At 38.1% G+C, this 19,603-nt stretch overlaps 1 protein-coding gene across 2 annotated transcripts in view; it reads left to right on the plus strand.

Annotated features, from left to right (window-relative positions):
- The window catches only part of ajap1 (adherens junctions associated protein 1), a 73,081-nt gene that overhangs the window by 20,121 nt on the left and 33,357 nt on the right, over window positions 1–19,603 (plus strand). For both annotated transcript variants that reach the window (XM_015040887.1, XM_015040888.1), the window contains exon 2: window positions 11,759–12,519. In XM_015040887.1, coding sequence (XP_014896373.1) covers window positions 11,759–12,519 — 761 coding nt within the window. The remainder of the gene's footprint in view (window positions 1–11,758; window positions 12,520–19,603) is intronic.

Genomic DNA, 19,603 nt, shown 5'->3' on the forward strand with positions numbered 1-19,603 from the left:
ATTTACTTTCTTTTAGTTTTGACCACCAGCCCCTGGTTGGATATCACAATGGCTCTTGCTTCTGTGGGAACACAAACATGTGACTGACTAATCAAAATCACTAACTTTTTTCTTTGACCTGTTGCCAAGTCTATTTAAAAACAAAAATCCATGAATTTTTATTGTGAAATGTTGCTTGTCAAAGATTTTTAACAGTTTATTTGTTTATTTCCGGGGGAGGGGGGACAACATTCCATACTTTAAAAAAACACATTTGTTTATGGTTTTGCTTAGTTCAAGTGCACGGTTAAGTGATGAAGCTTAAGTGTTTATAAGTGACTGTGATGCAAAACTACAACGGCAGTGTAAGAGGTTTCCATACAGGCAATTGATCTTTAGGCGGTTTTTATAACAAGGCTGAACATAAGGAGACATCTTCTGTCCTCACCGTGGATATTAGCACTTCCACTGGAAACACACAGGTCTGTGTATCTGCATATACACTTTTCTTCAGCTGTACTGGTAATAGTAATTCAGTGTTAAATACATGATCAAACATTTAGAATGACTAAGAGAGTTTCTGTCTGCAGCAGACTTCCTTATCCTTTGTTTCGATTTAGTATCTTGCCTCACATGAGTGATAATCAGAGTGAGGCTTTCTTTTCACAAATATGTTTTGACAAAGCTTAGTAAAAGTGCTGGCATTGCTGTACATGTAGATTGGAGTCACACACGCAATCTGCTATTGTAATCCCTTCAATTTACATTTGTTTTAGTTCACCTGTCGCAAACTAAAGGAGTCAACTCTTGATGCAAAATGTCACCGTTTATAAAGCATGCTGAATTGGTTCTCTGCCTCCCATCATACCCAGCAAGGATCTGACTGGGAAAATGTGACAGGGAAATTCAGCGCAGCATGTAAAGACCCGTAAATGATGCTTTAGTAGATTGCTGCAAGGGTGTGTAATCAGTTTAAAGTTGCGCAATCTTTCTGTACGGTCAAACATTTTCAACTCCAGTTTTCATCCAGATGAATGTTAGGTTGTTTGGCAACTCTACCGATGGTGCTAGATGTGGGTTGGTGTTGGATGTGTAACACCATGAAATGTTTTTATTCATTTTATTTTTTATGTCTAAATCAGTCACAGTTGTCAGTATTATCACGCCTTTGTTAAAATACATAGAAAATTGTCAAAAACTATTTTTGCAAGCTGATGTTTTGCTCAGACTTAAGCACTGTTAAGATTTTCTGTAGCATAAATAATATTATTAGAAGCAATAGTAACTAGTAACTTTAGTCACATAGTTTATCTCATTGATGTTCTTGTTGCTGGAATTTTTTGGCAACTGCCCTTTATTGAATAATGTCACTGAGGAATTGCAGTCTGCAGCCTGAACACACAGTGTACCCTGCATTCAGACTGAACTGGTAAATATATGAATATATATATGAAGAGAATGTTCTTCGAAGTTCAGAGAACGGCATACTTTCTCTAATCATTTCATTTTAAAGGTCATAACTTAATTCACCTGCTGAATGAATGCATGTCAGGCTGCTTCAGTCAAAAAGTCTCATGTTATTAATTTGGCAGTCCTGACAATTGCATGCAGACCTTTGCTTATAATGCTAAAAGATTGGTAGCAAGTTCACAGGCATGTAAAAATGAACTTATTCACAGAAAAAGAGTCTGGAAAAACAGTTTAATTAGATCCATGTCTTAACAGGTGTGGGGAAAAATGTATAGAAAAATAAAAAGCTTTATACATCTGTTTATATCTGTGTATATTTATATATATATATATATATATATATATATATATATATATATATATATATATATATATATATAGAGAGAGAGAGAGAGAGAGAGAGATTATAGTTGATCTAAGTTGGCTCAGATGCCAAGTAACTCTTTACCAAACTCAAAGAAAACTAAAACTAAGAAAAGGCAGAATAAAATCTTACAAGCTATGTTTCCTAATCAAAGTTTGATTATAAACTTTGATTAGAAAAAGTTTCTAGTCAAAGTTTCTAATCAACTTTTGATTATGTTTTCTAATCAAAAGTTGGAAAACATAAGTTCTGTTCTTCTGCATGGGCTAAGAAAAAAATTCAAAACGTCTTTTTTTGCCATTTTTAAGTCCAAAATACACCAAAATGTACAAATTAATGCTGTTTGTTCTTAAATATAGAGGATCCCTACTTTTGTCTGCTGTGTAGTATCTGACAAAATTCTCAGTTTTTAAAACTAAAGTCAATAAATCCAGGTTTAATGATAAGATGATCTTAAAATGATAAACATACCAAATGTTAATCCTTTATTCATTCACAGCTGTGCTTGTATGATCCCACAGTTCTCAGTTCTCGTGTGCCAGCCACACCGGTCGTCAGACGAGGTCCAGGACCGATTCAAAATCTCCCAGCCAGACTCGATAAACACGCTTTCATAATGTCATTAGAGCTCATTGACCGACTCTAATAGCAGCAAATGAAATGTCACAAGACATTAAAGAGCACAAAGTCATCAAGCATTCATAAAGGAAGGTAAATCTAGTAACTTCAGATACTAATGTAAATTTAAGAGTGTAAGTCAATTAAAAGTACAAATTTGCACACACTTAATGCATGCTATGTTTAGACTCCATAGGCGAAATGCATTTGCATGCCTTGTTTTAAGTTCACAGCCTGACAGATGAAATGTGAGAGCTGAAAGAAAAAGGCAAGTCAAGTGAAACAAGTGTTTTTTGAGATGTAGTCCTCCACCATGTACTCACAAAGTCTCACTTTAACCTCTGCTGTGCCCGTTTGGACCCACGAGAGAAAAACGCCCACTCCGGGCTGAAACTTTGTGACCTGTTGCTGGTATACCTTTCCCCCAGTGGCTCTTCTTTATTTCTAGCTAGTGCTTACTTTGGAAGCGAGTGGGAGAGAAACGGATACCGTGGTTCAGCCTGTAAATACTCCCAACAATTGCAAGTGCTACCCTGAATACATGGTTACTTTTTTGAACTCTGATATTGTGAACACACAGACCTGAATAGAAGCACTTTTTTCAGGAGCAGGAACCCCACCCCCACCCCCCCGTGCCCCCCATCCCCGATGGGAGGTCAAAGAAAATGTCTTCCACTGCCTGATCACGTCATTTTCAGCAGGGGTGGAGCATTTTGTGATGGTTGTATTGACTAGAAAACTAAGCGTGCTCTGCGGCTGAGCGGTTGAGGGTACGTTGATGAAATTTCTTCTCACCTCAGCCGAGGGACACTAGTTGCCTTTTTCACCTCCCTGAGGTGAGGAACCCATCTACTGAGACCTTGCTCCTGCAAAACACTCAGCTACTTCTAATTAAGACCTACTTTGCACAGGAGATTGCAAAATGATGATGACACAGGAAGTGGGCCAGGCATACAGTGCAGAAACAATAATTAGGTGCACTGGTTGATTGGACGCAGACATAACAGTTTTGTTTCACCAGGTCCAATGTTCTGAGTTCATGAATCAGAAAAGCCTTTAGTTTTTGGACTCTTGCACTGTCATAAAAAAATAACATACACTACAAGGGACGACCGATTCAGTGGGAAGACCAGTTGTCTTGATATCCAAAAGTTGTGAGTTTGATCCCAGCTTCCTCCAATTGCATCCTGACGTGGCCCTGGGCAGGGCACTTACTCTGATTTTGCCCACTGATCTGTCTGAGTGTGATTGGCTGAGTGTGGCTCCCGCATTTGAACACTTACAGGAAAAATTGAAATTTCTTCTTCTTCAACTCCCCCAACTTATCAAGCTTTATAATATGTCAATGGTGTGTAGAGCAGAACTGAATAATGCTTCACACACGTTAATGAAGACGTTCGGTTGTAAAGACTTTCTATGTTATATGTGCAGACCGATTCAATAAATTACAACATTACTAAAAAAAGCACATTTATTTCAGGAACTTTATCATTAAGCCAACCACAATTTATAGATTGACTACACACAGATAGATGTTGATGATTTTCCATGTACACGTAAAGAAAACATGAGATTTAAGATTAGAAAATTACAGCAGACCATTAAAAAAAACCCAAATATTTAATATAAAAATGTCAGCTTAATAAAAAAATATGTTAAATACCTCCTTACTATTTTTGAAAGGTATTTTAATTTGATAGGACAGGGCTCATGTGAATGCATGTTCCAATGTACTGAGTATGACTTTATACGTCTTTAGCAGTGAAATTTGGCTGTGTAAAACGTAGCAAAGTAAATAAAAGTATGTCACCATTACTATTTTAGTTTCACGAGGGGCCAGACTGTCTTATATCATGATAAATCAGTTATCCTAGATGGAGATGGAAGCCAGGACCAGTGGAAATATGCAGTTCAGTTCATTTATGCATGCGTTTTAAGGATGTTTTTGTGGTTATTTATTGAGATAAGATTTCTAAGAGAGATTCACTGATATGCAATGTTTAGATGGAAGGCTATGAAATGCTGCGTTTTCAGGAACAAAATAGAAGTTCAAATTTTGAAGTAATAAATGCTACTTGAGGCTACTAAGATGCTGCCTTTTAAATTAGGACATGCATTAATAATAAGCATTTTATTGAGACACATGTTAAATACTTTGGCAAAATATTCAAACAGTTTAAATAACTAATGAACACATTTTAAGAAAAAAAAACAAAAAAAAAACACAGTTACTGAAGCAGTGTGTGTTGGAGAGGAGCGATTTGCACCAACCTTAAGGTTAGATTGACTAACTGAAATATATCGAGAAGATTGGACAATAAATTATAACCAGTGCTTATGTCTTTAATAAAAGTTTATGTATTAGCATATACTTTTGTTGACCAAATAATTACTGCTGTTAATTCACAGAATGCAGTTGTGACTTCACACTCTTAGTCAGATTTAGATCATCACATGATTTCCATGGCAGCATGCTTGTCTTTCTTGCGACCAGTTGATTCTCTTCTAAGCATTCACACCAGTCATGGTGTCAGTGCTGCGAGCGCAGAGGGGTTTGATACACCACAATAAATCTTAGTAGCTAAAGAACATCACTTTGGACAGACCCAGAATTTTTACTGTCAAAAAAAGAAAAAAAAAAAAAGAAAAAAAAAATTTTACCCTCCCCCTCCCTGAAAGTGCAGTTATTTAAGGTGGAAAATGTAATTACTCCACCCAGAGAGAGCTTTGGTCTCTCTGGGTGACCAAAGCTCACCCAGAGAGCTTTGGTGGAGTAAGAAGCCTCAAGTGCTACTCAGGCAGGATTCACTCACTCCAGGGTGTGAAAAACAACAGGCTAGTGACCCTGCTATTTATGGAAGAGTGCAAACCACAGAGGGCCACTCCGCATGTCAAAAATCTGTCATATGGGCAGACATTTACTTATGCAGAGCGACCCGTATCTTCAGGGCAGAACACGCCGCAAGGAAGGCTTTTTGTTAATAAACACTGTCGCTCTTCGCTCAAGCAGTCCAAACAGGATTATACTGAGGATCTTACTCACACACTTCAAATGCTTGTTTTTATTCATTATAGTCCTTTTGATTCTTTTGTAGTGGCAGCGTTAAGTTTCCACTTTCAAAGCTCGGTAACTGTAATATACCTGAATTGTTTTCAGCAGATCATGGTGGGATTTGATGAGAAATTTTTGCAGGGAATAAAAAAAAAAAAAGCGACATTTATTATTCAAGATTGAGATTTTGCTGTTTTTCTATTGGTTGTTGCTGATTAAAGATATCCAAAACACAAATTATTTATCAAATAAACTATATAAATCAAATCTTAAATCATATTCCAGTAATGTTTTGGTGTGAACAGAAAACCCTGGTTGTGCTTTTCAGACTGACATTTCTGCACATGGACATCATGTGTTGGATTTGGCGTGACTGTCAGTGACTTATGCAAAGCCCCCACTGACTGTAGCATCTGTAAGAAGCGGCAGAGTAAGTTGCCAGTAGATTTGCTGAATATAGCACAGCTTAAGCCCAAAAAAAGAAAAAAAAATCTTGGTCAGCGAAGCCTGCTGTAGCGCTCTTTCATAATTGGGCTTGAAAAGCATAATCCCAATTCACTGCTCTAAAATTTTACATGTCACATCTACTCTTACATCACAAGCTTCCTGTAGAAATTCCTCACTGAGTTTGATGAAGGACTGCAGAGGGAGAGCTCAGACTCCAGCAAGATTGAGCATATGGCAAATATCATTAACTCTGAGTCGAAAAACCACGAGAGAGATTGCCTAATATGGTACATGTGAACATGCTGTGTGTGTGTTTTTTGATACTTGAACGTTGTGAGCTTTTACGTGCCACGCTCAGAGATTTTTGCCTGATGCGGATTGAAGCCCAAGGTGCCTCTTTCATCTGCTGTCTGTCAAGTCTTGGGTAAAACCATCAATCCAGCAAGTCTTTTGGTGACCTTCAAACCAGAGTCCTCCGGGGCAACAGACGCGCTAATTAAAGGTTTGCTCCAAATCTTTACTTGGTACTGCAGCTCCCAGTACGTCTGGCTCAAGCAGAAGCTTGATATGCTAAGATAGAACTTGGGGAGATGATAAATAATGCCATAGCATATTTTCTGCTTTACTTCCAGTTATAACTTTCACGCGTCAGCTGATGAAAATGGGCATTATCTTCTTTCTAGACATCTAGATGTCGTAGCCTTTTAGACTAAAAGACTAAATATTATGCTACTCGATTATTTTTTTCTTTTCGTTTTTTTTTGTCCAAAAGATTCACAGCTTCTGGCAAAAAGTGTCTCATTCACATTTTTCAGGCTGTAACTACAAACTAGTAGAGCATGTCTGTGAATCAGAAGAAAAAACTTTGCATGTTTAGTTTTTTTTTTTTAAATAATTTTTACAACTAAAAACCAAAACATTTAGACATTCACTGGTGTTTCTCTGCCTCTATTCTTATACAACTGTTTCAACCAACAGCTGCTTAATCGACACCAGTGTACATATTAAATTCAGTCCTGTAAAGACCTCATATTTGTGTTAGAGAACATTAGTGAACAAGTGGCATCATGAAGACCAAGAAACCCAAATGGGTTAGAGAGAAAGTTGTGGAGAAAAGTAGAGTTGTGCTGTAACAGTATCCCAAACTATAAGCCTCTGATAGTGCACTGCCAAACCACCGACATGGAGAGAGAATGACAAAGCTGCAAACTTAGAAACCTCCCAAACTGGTAGAGTGGGCAATGGGAGCATTAATCAGAGATGGAACCAAGAAGCCCATGGTAACTGTGGAGGAGATGCAGAGGTCCACAGCTCATGCTGGGTAACCTGGCAACAAGGAAACTGTCGGCCATACATCCCACAAAAATTGCATTTACGTAAGGAGAAAGTGATTGTTCAAAGAAAGCCATTGATGAAAGAATGCCATTAAATGTATTTTTGCAAAAGTTTACTATAGTTGTACAACAACCCTAAACACACAGAGGGAGCTTCTGCAGAATGATTTAGATCAAAGATTCCAACACATGATCAATGATTCATGTGTTGGAATGACCCAGTCATATATTAGACCTAAATCCAATTGGAAGTCCTTGGCAAGACTTGAAATTTAAGCTTGTAGAGACAAACATCAAAAGACCTGTAGTTGGGAAGAAATGTGGTTTTGCCAAGCCTTGACTGGTGGGAGTTGAATGCGAATGCAAAACCACAGTTTTCAGACTCCACACTTTTAATGAAATAATTTAAATCCATGTACCTTTTTTTTTTTTGGACTTCACAAAAATACACAATTTTCTGTTGGTCTGTTGCATTAAAAAAAAAGGAAAAAAAAGCAAAGTTTCAGGGATATGAATAATTTTGCCGGGCTCTTTTTATCTAGACCAGAAGGGCTGCATGTGTTATCACGCTCTGAAGATAAAATTGTGAGACTGGGGCAGGAGAAGCTCTGGATAAGGCCATGTCACAAGCTCCACTAAAAGGATTTCCTGCCACATTCCTGGGGCTTACCTAAACTTTGAAGTCAGCCATGGCAGTATGATATAGCATGTGCTCATAAAATAGGACGCCATGCACACCAGTCCCATCAGAAAGCAATCTGGTTTGTTCACGCTGAGAATGTTGCACTACTTCTTCCGCCATCTGTGCAGTGTACTTCCAAATTATATTTTCATTATGCAAGATGTCAGAGTGTGTTAGTGTCTCTTAAATTATCAATGTGCAGTTCCTAGAAAATATTTCTTGTGGCTAGGATATTATAGCTCTAGCAAGTCCTGTTGTGATTGGAGTTATGCAAGTAGTACGCAATCCAAGTAGGACTGAGGCAGCACATCAGCATACAGAATTGTGTGTGTGAAGAATGAGTAGAAGAACTGCATGCCTTACAAATTAAAATGATTTATGCAGTATTTAATTCTGTCCTCTTCCAATTTATTAAAAAGTAAAGATAGATTCTAATGGTAATTCATTGATTTGTTTCTTTTTTTTTTAATTTGTAACTCCAAAGCACAAAAAACCCCAAAGAGGATTAAAAATAGTAAATTATTTAAGGATGTTTAGCTTAGGTAGCAATGAATTGCTTGAATAATTACATTCTGTTCAGGGGATAACATCCATTTAGTTTGGATATACTTTAATACTTTTTCTTGTTTTTAGGCAATAAAAATCAATCACAAAAAGTTAGAAAAGTTTTCTTTTTCTTTTGGTATCAGATATTCTTAGCTGCAGATCTTATACAGCTCTTAAGCCACTTTACTTCCATTTATAGAGCTACCACATTCATAAGGAAAATGCATTTGCAGGTTGAGCAGTTGAGTATCTAGCTTGAACTGATCCTCTCCGCCAATGACACAACGCATTTGGTGGAGGCAGTGTTTGTCGTCACTGTAGGCGATCTAAGTAGGAAAGACGGGATGACCTGCCTGTTGTCCAGACATCAACACCTTTGAACACTTGTGGAATCAGGTGGGGACGTGCAGTCCATGCCAGTGACCGCCACAACCAAATTCGCCAACTCAAAGCAAATGTTGGTTGAGGAATCGGATGCTGCTGCCCCACAGCAGTGTGTGATCAAGCTGGTGATCAGCAGGAGGATGAGGTGCCAGGTGATTGGAGCTGTGCGTGATTCTCTCACACACCAGCTGAGTCCCCTAATTGTTGAAGAATTGAATTGTTAGATTTTCTTCATGACAGTTCAGGTTTCCTCACAGGCTTTACACATTTTTTTGTATTCTGTGTGTCACTCTGTCAGGGTTTTTCTTTTCTGTCAAGTACCCAAAATTCTGCCCCGCACACACACACACACACACACCCACACACACACACACACACACACACACACACACACACACACACACACACACACACACACACACACACACACACAATGTAGAATCTTGTTTGAAGCTTTTGTAGCAGAGTGTTGTTGGTAAGTCTTTACCAGTCATTTATTTCAACACATGGCAACTCAAGATCTGATTCCTTTACTGACCATAATTAAAAAGATGTCCAGGCCAAAGCACACACACTTTGTAAAAATAGCTGAACTCAGACTTATTTGGTGACATGCTGACAGACTTTGGTGAGAAATATGGAGGCCAAGAGATGTCACTGAACCCAATACAGCCACCACATGACACGCAGAGAATCAGCGGACCAACAAGTACAACTGCATGTACAACAGAAAAAAATTGAGTTTAAGGTTTGCTAAAAGTCTGGTCTGGCTCTTGCAGGACAGTCTGGGGTTTTTCCAAAGTTCATGTTTGAGCTACGTTAAACCAAGGATATCTCTTTAACAGAGACTTTGATTTCATTTCTGTTGCTTTATATCTTACTCTTCATTAATAGCCATTTTATTTGATCTGATCTAATGCCCTCAGGCTTTTGGCTGACCCTCTTTATAGTGCACAGAGTGAGATCAGAGCTATTGGTTCTTAGAGATCAATAGGGTGTAATACTTTCTGTGCAGCATAGCTGATTCGCCATGTTATGTTTATCATAATCTTTTTGGAAGTTTAACTTTCTAGATGATAAACTTATTTTTTTTTAAAAAGAGGAATGTGTTTACAGCTTTTTCAGGGAAATAGAAAAGATCCTTTAGAGATGTCCTTAATTTAACATACAGTATGTTGAAATCTTGCTTATAAATCAAAAAATGCAATTACTGAAGATGAATTATGTATAAGTAAATCAGCTTTTGAGGTCACTTAGAAGTTTGGGACCGCATTGCTTTTCAGATCCGGCTTATTTTTCACGTACAAATGAAAAATGACGTGACTGTTGCAGAACTTCTCTCTGCTAACTTGGACTCAGATTTAAATGCTAAATGTTTTACAATCATACCTATTAATCTTGTACAACTCTACTTTTCCCGTTGCAAAGTCATTTTATTAATGACAAGGAACATCCACTTCCCCTATCGCATATTGAATTCATCTGGCCTGTAGAGTCAGAAGTGAATCGTCTCGAGTCTCCAGGTTGGGTGGGAGCCAGGATCAGTGCCAGAAAGTCTGAGGTCAGGGCCAGGGCTCGTACAAGACAAATTATCACCCGTATTTTTAGCTGTCGATAGTACACTGACCTTGTCGCAGCTCTTTCGTAATCACATCAGTCACCTTTTATGGCTCAATTAAAATGGCGTTTTAAATTATTCCTTTATAAGGGGCTTGTTATAAGGGTCCCTCACACCTCAGTTGAGAAGTAGGGAAGAATGAAAACATGGTTTCTCTTATCAGTCTCAGCCCCACTGTATTTAAGCACTGCATAAAAAGAAACTAATGCTGACAATCAAGAGTCATTTTATTCTTAAATAATCACATTAGCTCCATTAAAGTTGTCAAATGACTAACTAAACTCTTGTAATACACATAGTTTCCAGTACAACTAGGCAGTGTACGGGTGATAGTAGAGTGCCAGAGTGGCACAAACAAGCCTCTATAATTATCCGATGTCTTTTTGATGCCTCTAACCATTGATGAAACCGACCAGCCTGTTTTCATTTGTCATCAAACTCTGTGACGCCTCCAAAAGGAGCTATCCTTGTGGGCTCAAATTGGGCAAGGACAGCAGAGATTAAAGATAGCCTATAATGAGGTTTCTCCCTCAGGAATCAATGTGTAGCTTTGTCCCAGGGGCCTCTGAAGGTTGAGTTTAAAAGCAACCCACTACCGGGTCACAGCCTGAATACACAGCCCATCTATCACCTTGTGATCAGAAAGCGAAGTTTATACCGAAGCCAAGACTTGCTAATCAGTAAACTATCTCAGTCTAAATGATAAAAAAAATAAAATAAAATGAAATCAGCTATGTATTTGTCATGCTGTGTAATCTGCTGGCATAGTGCAGGACAGCCTTAAGCATTGCTCTGCATAATCAGCTTGCTCCTTAGGAATCAGATGACTTTGTGTCTGGGAGAGATAATGTAGAATATGATGATCAGCTAAAGCACACCGACCTTGCGTGTTGGTCTAATTGATACGAATCTGGGATGTCAAGGATAACTCAATCTTGCCGTTAATAGTTCAGAGCGAAGAGGTACAAATCCAGCGCCTTTCTCATATTCTGCAACATTTACTTTACAACTGACCTTTATGCTGTAATTCAAGAGCCCCTTTGTAAAAGTAATTATTGCCAAGGCCTAATGGAGCAGCTGTTGCAGAAGTTGTGGAGTCTAAACCTTGATTGGTGTGCAAAAGGATAATAACTCCAAATGCAAATATTTACATTTTTAACTAGATGGCAGAAGATTGAGCAAGTCTGTACTGGATGTATTTTGATAAGATTTTCCTCGTCAGTAAAATGACATGTCTCATTTATATGTTGTGTTTTCTCTGCAGTTCGCCTGCTCTGAGGCCAGGCAGCTGTGTGGGGCACTGGGTCTGGATCCTGCTGGCCATGACTCACCTCACCTTGGACTTCTCTGTGTGCAGCCCCCTCAGCCCGGGCCTGGGGATCAAGCTCACACCTAAATTGGTTGCTCGCTCCTGGCCTCGGTTGCAACCCCTCTGGGATATGCCCAACAAGCTTCACTGGAGAACAGTGGGCCCATTGGCGCGTCGACTCCTCCACCCCGTTCCTCCACCTCAAGAGAACAGGGCAGGGATGGGGCTAAAATCCAAAGGTCAAATGCACCGGAAGTTAGCACATAGAGGACAAGCGGCATGTAAGGATTGCTGGTCCAAATACTCTCAAACAGAGCCAAGTGACCCTTTGGCTGGGATAGTAGAAACTCCAGTGGCGTCGAGAGGAAAGTTGTTAATCAGAGCCAGGAGGCAACTCAAAGGGAACAGCTACAACAAGCTTCAGGAGGGCCCGAATGCTACGGTGAATACTAAGGGGACTACTACGGTGCCTAGTTTCATAGACTGGGGACCCACAGGGACAGATAGCACTGATGATGACAGCAAAGGAGAAATCAATGAAAGGCTATCCACCAGGGCCTCACCCACCACAGTGGCAACAACTACTAGCACTACTTCAAGGGTCTCCGAAAGGACGTTCACTGTGGTGACCTCAACACAGTCGAAGAGTACCACCAAGTCCTCTATCAGCAAACCAGAGACTGACAAACCACCAAAGCCATACGGGGACACACCAGGTAAGACAAAACGACTACAAAACAAACGGTTTAGTGTGGATTTTAACTTCAGTCCTCGAGGGACAGTTCCTTGCAGCGTTTACTGTAGATGTGTCACTGCTTTAACAAACCTGTCTCAAATAAGGTCAGGTCATTAGTAGGACTCTGATGAACTTTACATAGTGAGAAAGTAATTAAACAATTTGGTTCAGGTGTGTTGTACCAGTGACACCTCTAGTTGTTGCAGGACACCGGCGCTTGAGGACTAGAGTTGAAGATGCCTGGTTTAAAATGACATTTCATCTAGTTGTACTTCAATAGATTCAACACATGACTTCAGTGCAGAAAAATGCATTCTATAAAAGTTGTCTTTTCAATATAAAAGGGTTTATTGACAGTTGAGCATGGCTGACCTTTTGACCAGGACAAGAATATATTTTGTGCCTTTAATGTTAAATATAAAACAACTGTTTAAGCCTTGTTCAAGTTTCAACCTCATTGATTAGCAATTACAACTCATTTATATGAAGAATTATCAACTTGCAGTGATCCACATCACTGTATACCCAATTCAGTTTCCTTTGGCTTGTTGGATCTGGACCAAATTGTAATGAATGGTGACCCATTCCAATTTTATAAACTCTTGGGGATTTTCACAATTTGTTGGCTTCTGTGTATCCACCTCCATTTTGAGAACGGACCACAGATTTATAATGTGACTTGTGGGGTTTCCTGGACGTCGGATAAGGATTCAGTGTTGTATTCTTTGAGATGCTACCTTCTTATTTTTGCCTTTTGGTGTGGTGTTAGATTGCACTCAGACAAGCACAAAAGTTTGCTGAAAAGAAGTCACTCTTAGACAAAGTTTCGATCACATTCTTTATTCCTGGTAGAATAGTTGTGCAAAATTGTGTGTAATCCCAGTCCTTTGAATGGAAAGCAACCTCACACAGTAGGATGCTTAACTAATGTGTGAACATGACCAGCATAGTGGTCATGTTCACATTCAGCTGTTTTATTCTTGTGACGAATGATTTTTCAGATTATGTTCTGTGCATTTCAAGACGCTGGACTTCTATACATTGTTAGCACAACGGCATCCAAAAGAATAATATTCCTGTTATTCAAATAACAGGAATATAGTATTCTGCCTTATGTAAATGTACAATACCTAATATAAACCATAGATCTAAACAGCTCATGAAGTGGCAGTAGCAACAATATTAACAAAACCCTATAGATAAGTGGGAAGAATGGGACTGGTGGCATAGAGGACACTGTCCTTTTCTTAGTTCAAATATGTCCATGATATTCTGAGTTAATGCTAATTTTAAGAGTTTCAAGCCACCTACAGTCACTTTGACAAAAGATGCCCGTAGCTGTATGTTATTTTAGTATATTTTATCAAAATTGTGGTGAGTTGGTGAGATACAGCAATCTATAACACAATTTGATTGCGATTTTCCTCTCCTTGCTGTGCTGTCTGACTGAGGGGATCCTGGTTAGTCAAAGTGACTATTAAAAGCAGTGAACTGGATCAAACTCACCAGATGAAAGTGGGTTGGACTAATGCTAATTTTTCCTTACCATAGAAAATGTGCAGTGATAATTAACATAGACGGTGTGAACCTGTCGGGCTAGAGGGAAGGATTATGTTATTTGGATAGAGGAGCAGAAGGAAAAAAAAAAGTTTGTATGCACGCGTTTCAAAATGGAAGAGTGTGATGCAGTGATTAGAGCGGGCATCCCTTATACAGAGGCTACAAGTCTCAATGTCAATGCGGCCGTCCCAAGTTCGAGTCCCGTCCTCGGTTCCTTTGCCACACGTCCCCCCCCCCCCCCCACTTCTCTCTGCTCTCTTCCTGTCAGATTACTGGCGAATGAAGAGTGGATGTCCCATGCGCCCCATTGTTTATGCAGGTTCACAAACCACTATGTGTAGGCATTTGATAAATTAAATTAAAGAATAAAAATGGTGATGGTAAAGCATGTGTAAGTAATATTTAAAGGTTTTACCCAGCCAGGATTCAACACCACCAGTCTGTTCCAGTTTTCCTTTATGGCTTCACAGGCTGAAAGTTTGGTAGCCACAGCTGTACACAAGCAAAAGAGAAGAAAAGTATTCTGCTGCCCATCTTTTGTGCTTCCTGCTGAGTTTCTGGCTTCGCCGCTTCTTTGTTGCCCTTCCTGTCACAAGGCTGTTGTCCAGAAGTCTTCATCTGACTGTGTGGGTAGATATACTCACACCTACATTGTGCCAAAGCCACCTAGGCTGTGCACTGGTGTCAACTCGACTCTATTGCCCACTTCTTAGTAGGAGGCCATCTTGGCACTTGCTTGACACTGGATGTCTTGAAGCCAATAAGAAAGTATAAAGCATGTTTCTGTCATAATGCATACTCTTTAAACTTTTTTTGCTGTGGCTCATTTCGCATTAAATCCGTTTAACAATGTAAGTGGAAGATTTGTGTTAAAAAAATAAAAAAAGAAAGCTGCAAATTTGCAAAATGCCAACTACAAACTTAAGCCATTACTGTAGTCATATTTTGAAAGTATAAAAGTTTTTGTCATTATATGAAGAAGCGTAAAATGAAATGGTTGAGATGCATTTGTGTGGGTGAAAGAATTTACATCGAGAACTCTCAAAACTCCTGAAAAGACAGACTTACCAACATTTTCTGTGGAATTAAGAATACAATGTTCTGGAAAAGAAAAAAAGGAAGAGCAAAAAATATTGTTCTTATGACAAAAATAGGCTGCAAGAGAAATTCTTAGCAATTGCACAGCACTGTTCAGTATTGTTCACAGTCATAACTCATATTTTCCAAGGATTCTGAAATGAATCAGACTATGTTCAATAGACGAGTGTGAAAAGTGCACTGCAGTGTTCTTTGATAAAAGGAGCAGCTCTCGTAAAGTAAGAGATTTTCAGGATGAACATCCTGTGCTTCACATGGAAAGGATTTACCAATATTCTCTGGCAAAAGTGTGATCCAGTTTGCTTTGTTCGTGCCTGAAATTCAATCAGGTAGGAAGGAAGACGGACATTTTTCTGCTTATACTTATGTTTTTTGTTGTTGTTGTTGTTTTTTAACGCCGTATAGAGATATACGGATATATTATCCGTATATCAGCAAAGATAATATATCAGTTTATTTATATTTAGTATAAACAAGATAATTGGAGCCACATATTGAGATTTGCGTTCAGCCACAGAGTCCTGCACAGCCACGAAACGTGCAACAAAATGTTACATTTTGCCAAACGGCGTCATAAAAATCATCAAAAATAATCTTCGGTGCAGCTTTTAGGCACGTGATGGAGTATGTCTGAGCAGTAAAGGAAAAGCAAACAGAGGAGCAGAATTCAAACACACAAGGTTTTGCAATGAACATGGACATTAATGTTTTCCACGGTTTATCTCCGATTACGTGGATGTTTAGCACGTTAATATAAAAGATGCACAAAACTGTTAAACTGCTGTTGACTTTAAATTATGAATGCTAAATAAAAATAAAAAAAAGTTTTTTAAGTACATTTTTTTGTGAAGCATGCATGCGTAACGCTTGCTGCATTTCGTATGAAAGCTCACTGCAGTGGCTCCCTCACATGCATACAGCACCCTTGACTACAGTGAATGCTTGAAATCCGGCACATGGCCACTGGTGACATTTATGGGCGGCCCTCTGAGCAGAGGCAACCCTCAACATTCAGCCTCTCAGCCTGACGTTTCTGAATTAACGTTTCATTACATTTATGAGGTACATGACTTCTTCATAGATGTAACGATACATAAGTTATGTTCAACATCTTATCACACAATACTGGACTAATTGAACATTTCCAACACGGTGCAACAGCAGACATGTCGTAAAACCTGGCCACTGAGCAGTAATGGTAGCTAAAATTTAAATTTTTTTTCTGTTGCTATTGCATTTATGCTTGTGAACATGTAAAGAATGAGCAAGAGAAGATATGGTTTGTTATAAAATCCAACTTTAAAAAACAGCTTTAATGCTACAGGCATAAATATGTATTCCATGACTGTGACTGTGATTGAGCTGTGCATAATGAATGCAAAATGGCAGTAGTTAATGGTCTTGTCAGCTCTGTTGTGATCTCTTGATTTTCCCCTGATTGGGAGGTTAGCGCGAGGCCACCTGTGATTCAAATGATGGCTTGATATTGTAACTAGGAGGAAATTAGTTAACACGGCTTCCTGAAAGCTGACAGAGGAAGAAAGTCATTTTTCTCTTTCCAAGTGGATGCACATCATTGTTCCGGTAAGATCGCAGTTTCTCATCAGGGCTTGTTTCAAAAATGAAAGATTGTCTGCAGAGGACAACATATTATCTCATGTTTGTGTCAGATTGTCCCCAAAGCAAAAAAAAAAAATAAAAATAAAAAATACATATATAATAACCAAACCAGCAGCCTGCGTTGAATTGCTGTTGAGGCAGTTGATAAAGAAAGTCCTTCACCTATTTACTTATTTATTTATTTTGTCTCATTTGACCACTTTTTGAAAACATTTGATTGGTTGACTTTCATTCTAATGGGAATACTAACAATTTTAATTTGGAAAGCTCCCACAATGAACATTTTAACACTTAAATAATTGTATTCATATCTTTGTTTTTTCACCTCGTGAAGGGGACTTTGAGGGGAGGTGGGTGAGTAGTTGGAGGTTTTTCAGGAAAAATGTGTGGGAAAAAAAAAGATATGTATGTATTAGCAACTCTTTCATTGTGTATGAGGTAAACGTGCAATAGATATTATTGTAAGACCTGCCCGTTCATTTATTGTTTCCATTACCTGAGTTACTTTGACTTTACATCATTTCATTTTTTGACACTAAAATCTAGTAGTTGTTTACATTCAGGTACTTTGTTTCAGTTATTTTTTTATTATTATTTTGGAGTGGAGCTAAGGTGGGGTTGATTTATCCTGATATTGAAATACCTGCTGATACCAATATTTTTCTAATTGAAAACTTTTAGCCTTAAGCATTTAGTTTTCTTTTTGGTCTTGTTTCATGTAAGCTAAAATCAGTACACTCCGGGGTCTACCGTATAGTCTTTTGTGTAATCATATTTATATCTTCAAGGTTAACAAATGTTAATAATTGTTGTCAGAATGATCCCTGCCAACATCTGGTTTCTCTAAAACCTTCTGAGGAGAAAAGATATAGTGAAATGTTCTCACCTGCTGCCAAGCAGCAACACAGTTTCCTGGTAACTGTTATAACTTCACCAGCGTTTCTGCAGTGAACAGTCATTAATTATTCATTTGAAGAGGCAACTTTACACTGAACTTGTTTGATTAAGTGACTGCAAACAACTCATTACATTAGGATAGAATTTTAAGTAAATTAAGTCTTACACAAATGAAACTAACATATTTGTTTTCACACCTTTTTATTAGTAATTAGCTTACTTAGTGCAGTTAGCATTGGTGTCTTTAAGTCTTCCGATGGGAAGTATCTCTAAATCCTGCGTGTTTCATGACAAATAGTGTTAGAAAGCTTAACTTGACTAAATAAGTTAACTTATGGTAGTCCAGTTAGCCTTCCTGTTGTCAGCTGATGCTCCCTGTCTCTTCTCTGTATGTGGACTCAGTATTCAGTGATCAGCTCTTTCCATTTTTTCCCCCAATACTCTGAATATTTACCCAAAGAACATCAGAAAGAAATGTTTTTTATTCTCTCTTCACTGAATGCTCATTTCATAATAAAGTAATGCTGACCAGCAGATTGTCCAATAGTTTCTCTGGTCTTCCACAACATCCTCTCTGAAAAACGTTTCGTATGCATTTGTTGAATGTATGTGTGAAACGTCAGTAGGTACGGTATGGTTCAGAAATGACTCACAATAATTCTGATAGACACCAGCAATGCTGTAAATGGCCACATATTTCTGTATTTGCCTATGTTTGTGTGCTGCACCCAGTATTACCTAAATATACTGTGATTTAAAAGAAGCAAATCCGTAAAACTGCAATGCTGAATGCAGTGTGGTTAAAAACTTGGCTGCACCTAACTTTTGTGCTGGTGCACTAAAGAAAAAAAGGTTTAGCATGCCAATATAACTAACCAGCACAAAAAGTTAGTTTACAGCTTTGCCAAAGCTTATTTACAAAACTACAGTTTCATATTTACTGATTAAGTATTTAGAAAAACCTGTACAGAGGCTGCATTTGACTGCATTATATCAGCATTGCATTATCCTAACTTAGATTTTCTAATTTAAATCATTCTTTCTGTTCACGTCTTCACAAACCCCTGCTGATCTGTGATCAGTGTGCTGCAGGTATCAGCTTCATTCTTATGAAAACTTTAATCACCTTTCATATTAAGACTAATAATGTAATTATTCTATACACAGTGTATTTAATGACATAGTAATTCAACACCTTTTAATTGATTGATGTGAACTAGAAGCTGCAGTATCTATAGATTGATTTGTCAGCACCATGAAGAACAAAAACACCCAAAATCCCAACATCTGTAGCATCAACAGCTGCAGTCTGAAGTTTATTTAACTAACTTGACACTTCAGTATTATATATAAAAGGTGTTTGCAGTTGTTCATTGTTTCAGTTTTGTTCATCTGCGTTAACATTCATCCTGCTAATCATATTCTACTGGTTGTTTACTTCATCCCACCTCAGGATTTTTTTTTCTGCCTCCTACTCCTGTTTTACAAAAAAAAAAAAAAATGTTCTGTTTCACTTGGTGTTATGCAAGTTTTATTTTAAGACTACCAGCAGCATAAATTTGACAAAACTGTTTTTCATTTTTACAAGTGGACAATGAATTTTCAGACCAAACATTTACTTTCTACATATGCATATATTTTGCATAAAAGTTTTGACTTAAAAAAATATCTAAGTAAGAGCTTAGACCCTGTGTCATAAGAGGCATACATCTGTGCAATAAATAGCCTGCATACACTAATTCAGTCTGACTCATAAAAAGAGTCAGGTCATTGAAAAGTAGAATATATTAGCAGTCAAAATCTACAAAAAAAAAAAAAAAAATCATATTTCTGATCTGTCTGTATATTTAAATGTAGAAGAAGTCATCCAGAAGTCAGATGTTCAGTGT

Source organism: Poecilia latipinna, unplaced genomic scaffold (genome assembly GCF_001443285.1).
Source record: "Poecilia latipinna isolate Pla-1442-1.1 unplaced genomic scaffold, P_latipinna-1.0 Scaffold532, whole genome shotgun sequence".
NCBI classification, from domain to species: domain Eukaryota; kingdom Metazoa; phylum Chordata; class Actinopteri; order Cyprinodontiformes; family Poeciliidae; genus Poecilia; species Poecilia latipinna.